The 16,121-nt window shown below is 43.6% G+C and overlaps 1 protein-coding gene across 1 annotated transcript in view; it reads left to right on the top strand.

Annotated features, from left to right (window-relative positions):
- Positions 1 to 16,121, top strand: part of LOC147663476 (long-chain-fatty-acid--CoA ligase 5-like) — a 225,920-nt gene that overhangs the window by 130,238 nt on the left and 79,561 nt on the right. Inside the window, exon 7 of the mRNA XM_086950420.1 lies at positions 6,115 to 6,293. Within this exon, the coding sequence (XP_086806546.1) occupies positions 6,115 to 6,293 (179 nt within the window). The remainder of the gene's footprint in view (positions 1 to 6,114; positions 6,294 to 16,121) is intronic.

Here is a 16,121-nt window from a genome sequence, read left to right as displayed (position 1 = left end):
AAACCGAAGGTTTTGATGCCTCAGACATCAGTCTCAATGACTCTAAGTGGCTGAGTGCTAAGTTCTTTAGGAGCTTCCTAGGAAGATTGATCAATGTCTCTGGTTGGAGATAATAGTTCTCTAAGCCAAGGTCTTTTAGGAAGTTTCTAACGTAGCTGAGCCACTTTACTTTTTGTGACTGATCGAGAGCCATGGTATCAGGTACAATTGACTGGGTAAAGGCGTTTTTGACCGAGGTCCAAACACGTCTCCACAACATCAGTGGTTGGATCTTTATCAGATCTTCTAGATAAGATATTCCTAATTCCAGGTGCAAAGCGTAGGTTGATGTTCCTCTCGGGGTCGCTAGAAGGAATCTTAAAAAAGTGTTTTCCACTACCTGGAGTGGACTGATGTCTGTGTGACCCCATACTCCCGCTCCGTACAAGGCGATAGCCTGACACTTCGCGCTGTAAATTTTCAGAAGCTCTGCTGGTGCCCTCTTGTCCAGTCTCTGCGAGAAACTCATTAAGGCCGCTGTGGATCTTCTGAACAAGTGACATCTTGCCTCCACTGCTGGCCTCCAAGACAATTTTTCATCTACCATAATTCCGAGGTATGGATACTGGGAGGTGACCTCGAGTATTTGATTATCAAGGTAGATGTCTTTTACGCGCTTTTTTCTAGGGCCAGTGGTCATGACAAACGTTTTTTTGACATTCACTTTCAGGTCAAGACCACCCATAAAGGCTGTGTACCTGTTCAGAGAGTGCTGTAATTCTCGCGGTGTGCGTGCGAGGATGACGGCGTCATCAGCATAGAGCAACGCGGGGATCAGGCGCTGTTTTACAAGTGGGAGGTCCTTGGCCCCTCTCAACATCTCCGCCTCCAGTCCGTTAGTATACAACGAGAAGAGGAAGGGGGCCAGGACACAACCCTGCCTGACTCCACGTTCTACGCTGAAAGACGCCGTCAGCTCTCCATTCAGACTGAAGCGCACTCTAGCCGAGGCTCTAGAGTAAAGTTCCCTCAAGAAGTCTCAGACGGAGGAATCCACACCCATTTGCCCTAAAACCGTCCGCAGTTTCGTATGCGAGACGCAGTCGAAAGCTGCGGACAGGTCTACGTAAACCATGTACACCGTGTTGTTTTTTGCCTGCGTGTATTTCCCCAAAATCAGGCTGAGATTTAGGGCCTGCTCCACCGTTCCGAACCCCTCTCGAAAACCGAACTGGAGATCCGAAACGATGGCTCTATCGTCCGCCCATTGCTGGAGTCGCTCGAGTATTACTCTCCCAACAACCTTTCCTAGCGAGTCCAGCAATGAGATGGGACGATAGCATTTCACATCCTGGCGGTCCCCTTTTTTAAAAATGGGGACCATAATGGACTTAGTCCAGGAGTTTAGGAGACCTACATTGGCAGCTGCTGTGCACACTCTAGTGCGGATGGGGGCCCAGAGCTCAACGTTGTGTTTAAAGAGGTCTACTGGGACTCCATCTGGGCCGGGGGCTTTTCCACTCTTACTTGAATCTAAGGCCACCACTATGTCAGGGATGTCAAAATGAAGTGGGATTGGGTATTCTACTATTGGGAAGATATTAACAGGATCGATGGTAGTGGAGGTGTTTTTAAAGATGTTTGTGAAGTGAGCCACCCATGTTTCTTCGTCAATGGCCACTTCGATATTTGGGCTATTATTATCGGTTAGATAAGGGGCTCTAACCGTTCGCCAAAAGACCTCACTATTTTTATCAACTGCACTCGTATGGGGATCTTCCCATAGTTTTTTTTAAGTTCCTCGATTCTTGATTTACGTGCCTTTACATATTGGGACCTGAAAAGTTGAATTTGGCCCGCATCTCTGGGTTTAGTGTGTAGTGCAAGTTTTAAATTGGTAAGGGCTACAGTACAGCTATGATTGAACCATCCACTCTTCATATGGATCTTAGATTTTGAGTTGACTGTCAGTAGTCCCTTGATTTTCTCTAGGATGTGGCCGAAGTTAGTTAGGACTTCTTCATGAGTGGCCGATAAATCAAAGCACTTGTTAATGTTGGGATATGCCTCAACAACAAGTTTTTTTATGATTTCGTTGGGATTAATTTTTTCCCATTTTATGCTATAGCCGTTGCATTTGCCCAAAGATAGCTTGTTCTGTTCAAGGGTTTTTGCTATTGTTGTCTTTTGGGGCTTATAATTGTTTAAGCTGATATCTATCTTCAGTGCAGAATGATCGCTCAATGAGTTGGCGATGACCTCAAAGGCTCTAGCTGTCTGAGACAGTCCAGGAGACAGGAAGATGTAATCAACTGTCGTTTCGTGGCCCCTGCCCGTGTAAGTAGGATGGAGGGTATTTTGATCAGAGTTTAAGGTGTTGGCTATTTCTAGATCCAGATCAAAAAGCATCTTATTCAGGGCATTTCCCACCTTAGTGTGGGTGAAGTGCACTAGTGATACATCTAGTTCATCAACGATCCCGCAACAGGCTGATTTTATTAACGGGCAAGGATGAAGATTGAAGTCCCCTCCCCATAAAAGGTGGGTTGCCCCATTTCCTTGCTTCAGCCGATGAGGGTGGGTTAGTTTCTCTTGGACATCTCGTAGGAGACTCAAAAATTGGTCATCCTCTAAATTGTTATAGGAGTTGACCAAGAGAATCGTCTCCTTATCTTCAAAGGAGAGCGAGAGGATTTGGAAGTTTGGATCGGAATGAACGTTAGTCACTCTCAGAAGTTTTAGGGTATTTGCGATGCATGTTATTAACCCGCCTTTGGGTCTACCTGCTGGGCTGCGAACGGCTGGGACGGAATACGTTTTATATCCCATGAAGTGGAGCTCAGTTATGGTCCATGTCTCTTGGAGGCAAATTATTTTAAATGATTTCAAGAAATGGAGGGCTGTCCCATCCTCTACCTTAGGGCGTAAGCCCGCTACATTCCAGACAAGGATAGATATGGAGGAAATGTCAGGATTTGTTACTGCGGGCTCTGTCGTTACCAGGGAGATATCTTTTTTTGACGGTGATTGTGGTGAATTTAAATTATTAGAATAGGTTTCCATTGATGGTCAGTCGACTATTTCAAGGCCGCTAAATCTGTTACTCAACGGGATAGTATCCCAATTATCCCAGTGTGGCGGTTCTCTATAGGTCGGTTCTCCATAGGTCGGCCTCAACATGTGTGGGCCCCATTCATCCCAACGTCCTCCCTGATGACGCGAACCCACTAGGTGCCAGGAGTTGTCCTGGTCACGGTAACGGGAACCTCCAAATTGTCTCGTGTTTGTAAAGTCTGTGTGGCGTGGAGGTGGTGCGTTCCAGGGAAATTCGTGACCATGATAGGATCCATAGAGTTGTCTGGAGGGATAGAAAAAGGAAAGGGGTTCAATATCAATCCCTCTGTTTGGCTTCGGATGATCCCGAGAGCAGATATAAACTACCACTCGGGGATCTTCAAAAGTGATCACGATACAGTCGCCTGGGATAGTTTTTCTACCTTTTCCCACCCATGAGGTCCTTCGTACTGACAGTATCCTACCATACCAGTTTGGGGGCATTGGACGATTATTATGTAGCCAATGTTGTGCCTTATTTTTCAGGGACCATATAGGTTCAGTGCTGTGGTCCACCAATTCGGGCACTCCAGTCATTACCACAACGTAGGGGGATGCATCCAGGGGCAGGTCTACTGGAAATTTGAATTCAGTGGGTGCAATAGTGGGATCTCTGTTAGAAACAGGAATCAAGGGATTAGGGGCGAGATTTTGTGTTGCCGGAGTTTTAGATGTTGTTTTATTTTTTACCACTGTCTTCAGAACAGGTGTTGTAGTTGAAGTAGGGTTTCCCTGTGTTGTGGTCGTGGCGTTAGTCGATGGAATCACTACGGGATTTCCTTTCGTTGGTACAGGAGTTATGGCTAAAGGAAGATTTTGCATATTTGCGGGTGTCGGAAGAGTATTACCAGACTTAGTTGGAACTTGTTTATTTTGCTTACCTCCCCCCATTTGTTGTAACCTTAACGGTTGTTTTTGCTGTGAAAGGTTAACCAATTTAGATAATTGGGACTCCATTTGTGCGAGCTTTGCTTCCACTGGTTGCAAAAGGAGTTTATAAAGCTCAGCAATCTTATTTAACAAGTGGGAATTATTACTATCCACTATTTCCTTGCTACTAGATAGGAGGATTGGAGATTCCAAGTTAATGGGAGTAGGGATATCATGAGCAGGGTGATGCACCTTCACAGGTATTACTATCTGTTCTGTGGTGGATGGTAGAATCTGTGGTGTGCCAGAAATATTATCTGTCTCCTTAGATCTAGACTTTCTAGAATGTGTCTTTGTTTTTCTTATGGCTCCTTCCCTCATTCCCCTCGCTTTCTCTCTCTCACCTGATATCATTTGCGGAAGGGTTTGTGGCAATAGGTCAGGTGTTTTTTCAAGGTCTGAGCTTAAATGTAGATCTGAGAGCTGTGAAGCCGACAGATCCACGTTGTTTTGTAAGCTACGCCTACCCTCCCCAAGGGCCCTTTGCCCTTCGTTATTATTACCTGGTAGTGGGGTTCTAGCATCAGCCAGATCTCCCATAGAAGATCTTTTGGCGAACGCTAGATCCAGGGAAACTCTTTCCTCCATCAGTGAAATACTTTGATCTATGAAAGTATTAGCCTTAGTAATGAAGTCTTCCATTGGGCCTAAGAGTTTTCCCACACTCCCGGTCGCCTTCGATTTATTTCCTCTTGTTTGCATAACTTAAAGGAGGGAGTAAAGGACAGAAAGATAAATAATTAACAGAGATGTTAGAGGGCTGGCCCAGTCCAGTCTCTCCAGTCCTCGAACGGCCTCAAACGGCCCGCCCTTTGCTCGGGCTTAGCCCCGGGCTTGGTCCCGCGCGCGTCCCGCTAGCGCGAGACTCAAGGGTTGAGAAATAGGAGTTGGGGGCGGGGAAGAGACACCAGGTGCCCTGGATGAAGAGGCGCAAAGCACCCTGGGTCTCGCAGTCCCTGCCCCGGTAGTCACCACGATTTCAGCCTCAGCGTCCTTTTGATTCAGGGTCCGTGGAGGGCATCAAAAAGGAGTTCAGAAATCCGGCAGTGCGATCAGCCAAGTTCAATTGCACAGATCGCGGCTACGAGAGGCCCCCGCGGAGCAGGGGCCGCGAGCCGCTGATAAGCACACAGGAGTTGGGGTGGGGAAGAGACACCAGGTGCGCTGGATGAAGAGGCGCAAAGCACCCTGGGTCTCGCAGTCCCTGCCCCGGTAGTCACCACGATTTCAGCCTCAGCGCCCTTTTGATTCAGGGTCCGTGGAGGGCATCAAACAGGAGTTCAGAAATCCGGCAGTGCGATCAGCCAAGTTCAATTGCACAGATCGCGGCTACGAGCGGCACCCCCCGCAACGGGAAGTAAGCGGGTGTACGCCTGTCTCAAATAGTCCACTAAAGTTCCAGGACTGGTAGGCCAATCTCTGCTTTCAATTCTGCTTTCATTTAATGCGTTTTGTTATTATTTATTTGTGCAATGGGCAATGTTTTACCTGTTATTTTTTTCTGCTGATATATGTTTATCACCTTTGATGACAATATGTTTACTTTTTTTACTTTAAAACTTGTAATGTCTGTCATCGTCTTTGTACAGAAAGGATACAAAAACCGACTTGTCAAGGCTAGCTCATATTGCTTTGCCGTTGCGTGTTATACACAACTTTCATCCGCGATTTTTGTAATTTTGTAACACTGTTTATAATGGATGTTTTCATTACCTAACTCGATAGCTTCTTTTCAAACATGTCCACTGCAGGTAACACACAGATCTTAGCTGCCAACGCATATATTGGTAAATTACAATGCCAAATTAGACGGTAGGACAATATCTAACATATGAAACACTTTCATGGAAAGAGGTAAAGTTGTCATAGAATGCACAACAGCAATATCTTGATGTCAGTATATCAAGCTGGAGGTTAGAATGATAGCACGGAGTGTACATGTACATATTCAAGAGCTAGTGAATCGGCATGAACCTCTTATGTTCATAATGACTTTTACAGCTTGCATAATTTCCCAACTGCTGTTGCACCGATCAAACAATCCAAGTAATGTTAGACAGCAATGCTAATTGTGGTTGCCTGGTCTTTCAGCTGAAATATCCACAGTGGTGTGTGACAAGCCCGATAAGGCAGCAATATTACTGGACAACTGTGAAAAAAAGCTGACCACAGGCCTGAAAACCATTATTCTAATGGACCCCTTCGAGAAGGAGCTCAAGGAGCGGGGAGCCAAGGTTAACGTCGAGGTGCTGTTGCTCCAGGATGTGGAGGTACCTTCATCATTTGGTCTTTATCAGCTGATTTGTAAGTTATTCAGGCCCTGATTGGCCATAGAGGGCACTGGGCAATCCCCCTGTGCGCCGCACAAGTGGGGTTCGGTTTTGGGCCTCTGGGGTCCGATTTTGTTACAGGGTCGTTTTTGCAGCCTAGCTGCAAAATCGGCCCAGTACCAAAATCGTCCAAAAACCGCAAAGAGCTCAGCGGCACCTCCAACCTCCCCCCACCCCCCACCCCCGAGTGGGGAGGGGGGCCAGCCGAGCACTTTGCTGGATTATAAAAAACAGGGTTAAACCCAATAAAGTCTAAGGGACCTGGGTAGTTATCGTTACAAAGGGAAGGGGTCCCAGACAATGAACAAAATAATACAAACTTATAACATTTGATGAATTCAAAGCACAAAGCTGGTAGATGCAAAAAAGTTTTATTCAGATTTGCATGATTACCTTCTACTGGTTAGAGTTCATATCATATTCAATTAAACACATGACAAATTGGTATTAGATATACGTGCCCACATTCACAACAGGGAGGGGGGAAAAGTGAAGGAAGTGTCAAGGACAGGGTGGGGTCAAAGGATAGTCCGATTCATTCAGTGACAAGTTTTAATCACTATTCGGAAAATTAGTACATGTGGTCCCTTTAGCCAAAGGGCCACAACATAAGGCTCTGAAAGAGTCCAAACTATAACTGATGCACAGAACCAAACTCCGCTTCAGCCGATAGGGTCTTGTTTAGGGTAGGAGATTGGTCGTAGTTGTATAGTCTAGTCAACGTTTCGACCCAAACTTTGTGTAGGAGGGTAGTCCTTACGAGGCGGGTCTTCTTCAGGACAAAGGGTTGTGGGTGGGCAACCTCCTGGGGGGTAGTTAAAAAGAAAACTATTAGTACACACCCATCCTGTTACTTATTACAAGGAGGGCGGCAATTGAGAGGGCAAATTAACAATTAAAAACGTGCTATCAAAGGTCTGGTCACGAACAGCATTTTTACAGTATAAGACAAAGAATATATACAGAAGACTAAGATTAGTTAAGATTGGCTCAATAATCACGATATTCTAAATCAGAACGTGTTTCAAACACTTCACCGACTACGGGGTGAAGTTGAAGGATCTAAATCAGTTCAGGATACTTGATTCACTACTAATGGGCCACCTTACTATGGGGATTAAATCTGTGCAAAATTACCATTGATGGCCTATATATGAACAAAACTCAAAGGGAATCACCAGTAAATTGAGAAAGTCGTACCTATGGGTTCTGAGGTTCCTCAGAGCTTCTGGTAAATAGGCCAAGATCTTTAATGGTTGTTCATCCCGATACCTTAAAAATCATAAAGAGGCATTATTCATTGACGGATGTACCATGTTACAACGCATACTATTACAACTACCTACCGTTACAACGCGACCGTTACAACGCATACCATTACAACGCATAGCGCTTTGAGGTGCTGGATAGTGGTAAGTATAATTTACTATTCTAACTCCAGTCCCCGTGGACCCTAGGGAAGGTGTTGGATAGTAAATTATACTTATTCCCTATCCTAGAGCGCCCCCCAGCGCAATGTGTTGTAATGGTATGCGTTGTAAAAGTCGCGTTGTAATGGTAGTGCGGAGTAAAAGATGCGTTGTAACGGGTGTATACCTTCATTGACCCACCATGAGACCAAGGGTCTGGATTTAAGAATATAGATGACGTTTCTAAGCTTACCACTATATTGTAATTTCCGTGGCAGGTAGATGGGATCTATTGTTCGATAACTGATGCTATTCAGTTGAATTTTATTAAAGACAAATTGGATACGTAACGGCGCTGGGAACAGAAACAAAGGTTTTATTAAAAGGTGAGAGTCTGATTGTCCGAGTTAGAATGGCGCACCAATTTAAAGTAAGAGAGAGCTTACCACTAGTATTAAATTCTAACGTAGGTAGAAAAAGATCTGTTTCATACAGAGATATTATGCGGTACTCAGTTATCTATTACTGGGCAAATTCGTTGTATGCCTGTGTATGGGAAACATTATTTGAAAATGATCTTAATCAAATAATCTCATTACAAAAACGCCACTAGGCTTGCTGTTTCTTCACATTTAATTTACTTGAGAAATGGGAAACATTAGATTAGAGATGCCCATACTTCAACAAAACGCCAGTCACAATACGTTAAGTGAGGCTTACCGCCACTCTTTTCGGTTTGTCAAAGGGGTGCGTCAATCGTGTTGCTTTAACTGGGGCGCCTACAGGAACAATAAGAAGAAACCGCTAGGTTCGAATCGTCGGTTATCTGTAAACCACATACACTCACTCATCGGGGGTACGCGAGACAATTTACCTGTGCCGAGTTCAAGGGAAAGCCGGAAGAGATCCGTGATGTCGAAGTCAACGCGCTATGCCACAAACAGTGTGACCGCGCTTGCTTCCTAAAGGGAAAAAAATAAAACACCCGCTAGATTCGAATCGCCGGTTGTTTGTAAACCACATACACTCACTCATCAGGGGTACGCGGGACAATTTACCTGTGCCGAGTTCAAAGGAAAGCCGGAAGAAATCCGTGGTGTTGAGGTCAACGTGCTCTGCCACAAACAGTGTGACCGCGCTTACTTCCTGGTTAGTTATAAGGAGGTGGGGCTACGTTCTAAGGTGCAATGAAAGTCGAAGAAAGACTAGCATCTCATGATCCTTGTTAGTCAGATTGAAAGCTCATTTTGTATAAGAGGAAACTAAGTGTATTCTGTGTCGAAATAGTTTTCACGAACTAAATTTAGGGTCAATGCAAAGTGCGCCCATATTGATAGGGATTGAAATTGAAGGAACACATTGGACTTCATTGGTATGACATTTTAAAATATACTTCCATTATGCATACAAAGGGAATACATTTCAAAACAAAAGAAACAAGATTCAGAAACATTAAACTCATACAATATACAACATCTGACCATGTTATAGTTAGTGAAGTATATTTCATATCTAAGCGATAGATTGCACTTATCTCATATGATAGTGTAACTCAACCGGTTTGCATTTTAGATGAAACATAACAAAGGTACGTAGTATCTGAGGACTGGAGTGCACCTATCTCGTAGGAAGGTGTAGACTCCATCCCGAATCATAATTAATTATTGACAACATGCGTTCTTCTGATTGGTACGTACGTAGTGTAGGTTCCAAAAGGGTTTCCCGGTGGCAAAACCATGCCCTCTTCCTGGAGCGCTTGATCAGCCGTTTGGGGTAGCCTCTCTCTATTAAGCGTTCCATCATTGTTTGAGACTGTTGCATATAGTCTTCTTTCTTACTGCAGTTCCTACGGACTCGAAGGAACTGACCATAAGGTAAGTTGTCTCGAAGACTGCGGGGGTGATGGCTTGAATATTGCAATAGTGAATTCCGTTCTGATGGTTTTCTAAACAGGGTGGTAAATAATGTGCCATTGTCTACCGCAATGGTATATACAAGTATCCCCCAGGAAGAGGCCTTGATGGTGGCCACTATAGCTCTGGACAGTCGCGAAGCTCCTGTACAGGTGCCTACCTCATTCATAATTCTATTATTAAAGATCGCTATGATCAGGAATTTCTTTGTGTTCCAAAATGTATTCTACCTACAGACGAAGGGCGTGGCAATGGGGGCAGCTTTTGCCCCGGACCTGGCGATTCTATTTATGTCATTCTATGAAAACACTTTTGTCACATGTGACCACAACCCTTTCCGGCACCACATACAACTCTGGGTACTTTACATTGATGATGTGCTGATGATTTGGAAGGGTAACAACACCGAACTTGCAAACTTTCATTCTTGGTTGAACCTGCAATCTCCAGATATCCAATTCACGATACAAGCCAGCAACAACAAATTGACTTCCTAGATATCACCATTGCGGTAGAGAATGGCACATTATTTATCACCCTGTTTAGAAAACCATCAGAACGGAATTCACTATTGCAATATTCAAGCCATCACCCCAGCAGTCTTCGAGACAACTTACCTTATGGTCAGTTCCTTCGAGTCCGTAGGAACTGCAGTAAGAAAGAAGACTATATGCAACAGTCTCAAACAATGATGGAACGCATAATAGAGAGAGGCTACCCCAAACGGCTGATCAAGCGCTCCAGGAAGAGGGCATGGTTTTGCCACCGGGAAACCCTTTTGGAACCTACACTACGTACGTACCAATCAGAAGAACGCATGATTTGTGTGACAACCTTTTCAACCAAGAGCCATGCCATAAAAAAGACAATAAACAAACACTGGGGCCTCGTTGCTGATGAATTGGAAATCAAAAACGTACCAATGCATGCTTTTAAAAAAGCAAGGAATGTGAAAGACTATGTAGTCTCATCCTTCTTAGAGTGCCCTCCTGAACCGACCTTGGCCTCATGCTGGAAACAATCACCTATCGTTGGACATTTTAGATGCGGAAATTGTAAAGCTTGTCCTTCTACTTTCCAATCTAAGGACTTTGTTTTCAAAAACCATCATCACAATCACAAAAGCCACACGAATTGTAACACCAAGAATGTGATTTATGGCATAATATGCCCATGTGATCTCATTTATGTGGGACAGACACAACAGCGTGTCAAAGCAAGATTCCTATCACTGCAGCAGAATTAGATGTAGGGTACCAGGGGCACCCCTTGTTGAACATTGCGAAAAACTCAACCATTTTCCAGAAACATTAAAATGGGTGGTTCTGGAGCATGTACAACTAGGTCCAAGGGGTGGTGACTTATCCAGTATCCTAAATTTGAGAGAGATGAAATGGATTCATATTTTCAACTCAGTAACAGAGGGTTTGAATGAATCTGAGAGCAGTTTCACACAACTAGCCAATCTTTGATCTTGTGTCTTAATTACAACCCATGCCATAATCAAGGTTATCCCCTTCTCTAGGAAAGAGCCTATACGCAGTCAAACTACTGTTTCTGATACCATAACCCAATGAAAGTTATTCTCAATTTTGAAAACGTTCTGTAGAGCTGGCTGAGCTTTTAAGTATCACAGAGGCACTTGTTTCCAAAGTTGTTTGATGTGCTAGTACACCACTCTAATCCTAGACTTGTGATGTTGTCAATAATTAATTATGATTCGGGATGGAGTCTACACCTTCCTACGAGATAGGTGCACTCCAGTCCCCAGATACTACGTACCTTTGTTATGTTTCATCTAAAATGCAAACCGGTTGAGTTACACTATCCTATGCGATAAGTGCACTCTATCGCTTAGATATGAAATATACTTCACTAACTATAACATGGTCAGATGTTGTATATTGTATGAGTTCAATGTTTCTGAATCTTGTTTCTTTTGTTTTGAAATGTATTCCCTTTGTATGCATAATGGAAGTATATTTTAAAATTTCATACCAATGAAGTCCAATGTGTTCCTTCAATTTCAATCCCTATCAATATGGGCGCACTTTTTATTGACCCTATCCCTATCCACGCGCCAATCCACAAAAGAATTTAGTTCGTGACAACTATTTGAGGTTCTGTCTCGACACATAATACACTTAGTTTCCTCTTATACAAAATGAGCTTTCAATCTGACTAACAAGGATCATGAGATGCTAGTCTTTCTTCGACTTTCATTGCACCTTAGAACGTAGCCCCACCTCCTTATAACTAACCAGGAAGTAAGCACGGTCACACTGTTTGTGGCAGAGCACGTTGACCTCAACACCACGGATTTCTTCCGGCTTTCCTTTGAACTCGGCACAGGTAAATTGTCCCGCGTACCCCCGATGAGTGAGTATATGTGGTTTACAAACAACCGGCCATTCGAATCTAGCGGGTGTTTTATTTTTTTCCCTTTAGGAAGCAAGCGCGGTCACACTGTTTGTGGCATAGCGCGTTGACTTCGACATCACGGATCTCTTCCGGCTTTCCCTTGAACTCGGCACAGGTAAATTGTCCCGCGTACCCCCGATGAGTGAGTGTATGTGGTTTACAGATAACCGGCGATTCGAACCTGGCGGTTTCTTCTTATTGTTCCTGTAGGCGCCCCAGTTAAAGCAACACGATTGACGCACCCCTTTGACAAACCGAAAAGAGTGGCGGTAAGCCTCACTTAACGTATCGTGACTGGCGTTTTGTTGAAGTATGGGCATCTCTAATCTAATGTTTCCCATTTCTCAAGTAAATTAAATGTGAAGAAACAGCAAGCCTAGTGGTGTAATGAGAATATTTGATTAAGATCATTTTCAAATAATGTTTCCCATACACAGGCATACAACGAATTTGCCCAGTAATAGATAACTGAGTACCGCATAATATCTCTGTATGAAACAGATCTTTTTCTACCTACGTTAGAATTTAATACTAGTGGTAAGCTCTCTCTTACTTTAAATTGGTGCGCCATTCTAACTCGGACAATCAGACTCTCACCTTTTAATAAAACCTTTGTTTCTGTTCCCAGCGCTGTTACGTATCCAATTTGTCTTTAATAAAATTCAACTGAATAGCATCAGTTATCGAACAATAGATCCCATCTATCTGCCACGGAAATTACAATATAGTGGTAAGCTTAGAAACGTCATCTATATTCTTAAATCCAGACCCTTGGTCTCATGGTGGGTCAATGAATAATGCCTCTTTATGATTTTTAAGGTATCGGGATGAACAACCATTAAAGATCTTGGTCTATTTACCAGAAGCTCTGAGGAACCTCAGAACCCATAGGTACGACTTTCTCAATTTACTGGTGATTCCCTTTGAGTTTTGTTCATATATAGGCCATCAATGGTAATTTTGCACAGATTTAATCCCCATAGTAAGGTGGCCCATTAGTAGTGAATCAAGTATCCTGAACTGATTTAGATCCTTCAACTTCACCCCGTAGTCGGTGAAGTGTTTGAAACACGTTCTGATTTAGAATATCGTGATTATTGAGCCAATCTTAACTAATCTTAGTCTTCTGTATATATTCTTTGTCTTATACTGTAAAAATGCTGTTCGTGACCAGACCTTTGATAGCACGTTTTTAATTGTTAATTTGCCCTCTCAATTTCCGCCCTCCTTGTAATAAGTAACAGGATGGGTGTGTACTAATAGTTTTCTTTTTAACTACCCCCCAGGAGGTTGCCCACCCACAACCCCTTTGTCCTGAAGAAGACCCGCCTCGTAAGGACTACCCTCCTACACAAAGTTCGGGTCGAAACGTTGACTAGACTATACAACTACGACCAATCTCCTACCCTAAACAAGACCCTATCGGCTGAAGCGGAGTTTGGTTCTGTGCATCAGTTATAGTTTGGACTCTTTCAGAGCCTTATGTTGTGGCCCTTTGGCTAAAGGGACCACATGTACTAATTTTCCGAATAGTGATTAAAACTTGTCACTGAATGAATCGGACTATCCTTTGACCCCACCCTGTCCTTGACACTTCCTTCACTTTTCCCCCCTCCCTGTTGAGAATGTGGGCACGTATATCTAATACCAATTTGTCATGTGTTTAATTGAATATGATATGAACTCTAACCTGTAGAAGGTAATCATGCAAATCTGAATAAAACTTTTTTGCATCTACTAGCTTTGTGCTTTGAATTCATCAAATGTTATAAGTTTGTATTATTTTGTTCATTGTCTGGGACCCCTTCCCTTTGTAACGAGCACTTTGCCGGTTTTGGTTTTGGTTCCCAGTCCAGCCCTGAAGTTATTCCTTTGATAACAGAAAAGGGGGTGCATTACGATCCGTTTTAAGGGGGCCATCATAAGTACAGAAACAAACATTGGTATAGCCAATAGGCCTCGCATTCTGTCTTTGCCAACGCAGACCTGCGGGCTTATCCAACCTTTTTTGCCGATGATGAAGATCATTGGCATAAGAAAACCAAAAGGCTATTGGCAATGCTGAACAGCACCAGCAAAAAACAAAAAGGCATAAAGATGCATTTGTGTGCATGCATCCCCAAGCCATTGGCAAAAAAGGGAGGAGTCACTGTAAAAAGAACACAGAGACAAACAGAGTATGACAGGGAGATGTGGAGAAAGCAACAGATGGGATGGGAGGAGCTACATGAAGAATTTGGGGTGGGAATTTCAGTCAGGAAGCAGCACTCAAGGGAGAGAGCAAGAAAACACATGCATGGAGTGCTGAAGAGAAAAAAAAGTGCATATCTCATATGAAGCTGGGAAGGAGTCAAGTCATCCAATCAAAAGCATTTTAAAAAAAAGCTATGCTCGAGGGAAGAGACAAACACAAGAAGAAAAAGAAAAGTCATTGAATAAGAAGCATGCAAATAGGATTGGCAAGAAATCCAACCCACCCCCTTGTAGTTAAGGTACAGAGCAGACAGGCTTAACTTATGGCAATGTGTAAAATATTTATGCAATACCAGAACAGTAATAAAGTCAAAACCCCAAAGAATAAAAAAGTGAATTAGAACAAAATAGTAAAATAGGCGTTACAGGGTTCAGATTTGGTCCTTGCACTCTGGTACCACTCTCACAGTGACTAGACTAATGTGACGGACGCTCCTGGGTAAGGACTACTCGAGGGAAGACTGGTCAGCCCTGACCTTTGATCATGGCAGAGTCGTTAGGGAACCGAAACTGACATTTCTGTATTTAAAGATCCTCCAATATGGGTACTGGACCGCCTGGAAGCTGAAACAGTCACCAATTGCCCCACGACCAGTGCTGCAGGTGTGATGAGGCCTCTTGTAACCTGTATCATGTCCTTTGGTCGTGAACTGCCCTGCAGCCCTACTGGAGGGAGGTGTAGTGCTATATCTGCCATTGTCATCCCTTTCTGAGCCCCTTTGTCTTTTATGACACTACGGACATTTGTAAACTAGACACTTGTTCCCATCAGTGGCTTTCCACACCTCTGGCGGCTGCCAAGAAATGTATACTCTACCACTGGTGGCAATCTGCGTGCCGAACACTAAATGAGTGGCTCATTGAATTACATAGAATTGTGCTTCATGAATGAGCCATGTACACATTGAACGATTAGCTGAAGAAATGAAAGATGATTAGGGGCCCGTTCCTGGTCTGGAAGATGGAGGCCATTGAACAGTGTTGACTGGTGTTGCCACTTAACCGCCTGGGCATATGAGGGGCCGTTGTAAAATGTAGACGACGGTACTGCAGGGGGGTGCCCTCGGAAGACCCTTGATATTGCAGTTGCTGCTAATGCTTAGAATATGAGAAATGACTGTGGTTTTGCTCATGTTTTTGGGTTAGACTATAGCCCAGCTGAAGTGGTTGATGCATTACATCTTGTTGTTGTGTTAGTGTGCTGAATACTAATGTTGTCCCTTAGGCCCCCTTGGCCTGCACCTTTCCCTGTCTCTTTTGCTTACCTGCTCTCCCTCCGCTCCACCCTTTTTTCTACTTCTCCTTCTCCCACTTACTCCCTTGTCCGTTACTCCCCCGCCCCCAGTGCATTTTTAGGTTAGTAGATCCATTGCTTTCCACCCGATATCAACCAGCTGGCAGTGATGTATTTCAGGACAGGGGTTTGACTGAGAAGCTTTGTTCATCAGGCTCTCCTGCTTCATGGGTTGGCACCCTGTAACAGAGGCTTGCTTTTTTGCTTCGTATTTACCTCTAAGCAATGATCTGCTCTGCAATTGTGCGTGTGCAATTCATGTCTGCACTTTTATAAATTTAGTAAAAAATACAATAGAGTAAAATGAAACAAACTAAATGTTATCCAGGTAACAAAAATACAATAAGGGGAACGGGAGATATAATTTTTTTAAATTCTTAGATAACAATAGTGCCAAAAAGCGGAAAGCTCCCAAAATTAATAAATAACTGCCATGGAGCCATGGTCATATACACAAAAGCAGATTGATCCCTCTGAA

Source organism: Lissotriton vulgaris, unplaced genomic scaffold, assembly GCF_964263255.1.
Source record: "Lissotriton vulgaris unplaced genomic scaffold, aLisVul1.2 SCAFFOLD_675, whole genome shotgun sequence".
Classification (NCBI taxonomy): domain Eukaryota; kingdom Metazoa; phylum Chordata; class Amphibia; order Caudata; family Salamandridae; genus Lissotriton; species Lissotriton vulgaris.
The sequence above is the reverse complement of the archived record's forward strand: the minus strand, read 5'-3'. Positions and strand labels throughout refer to the sequence as shown.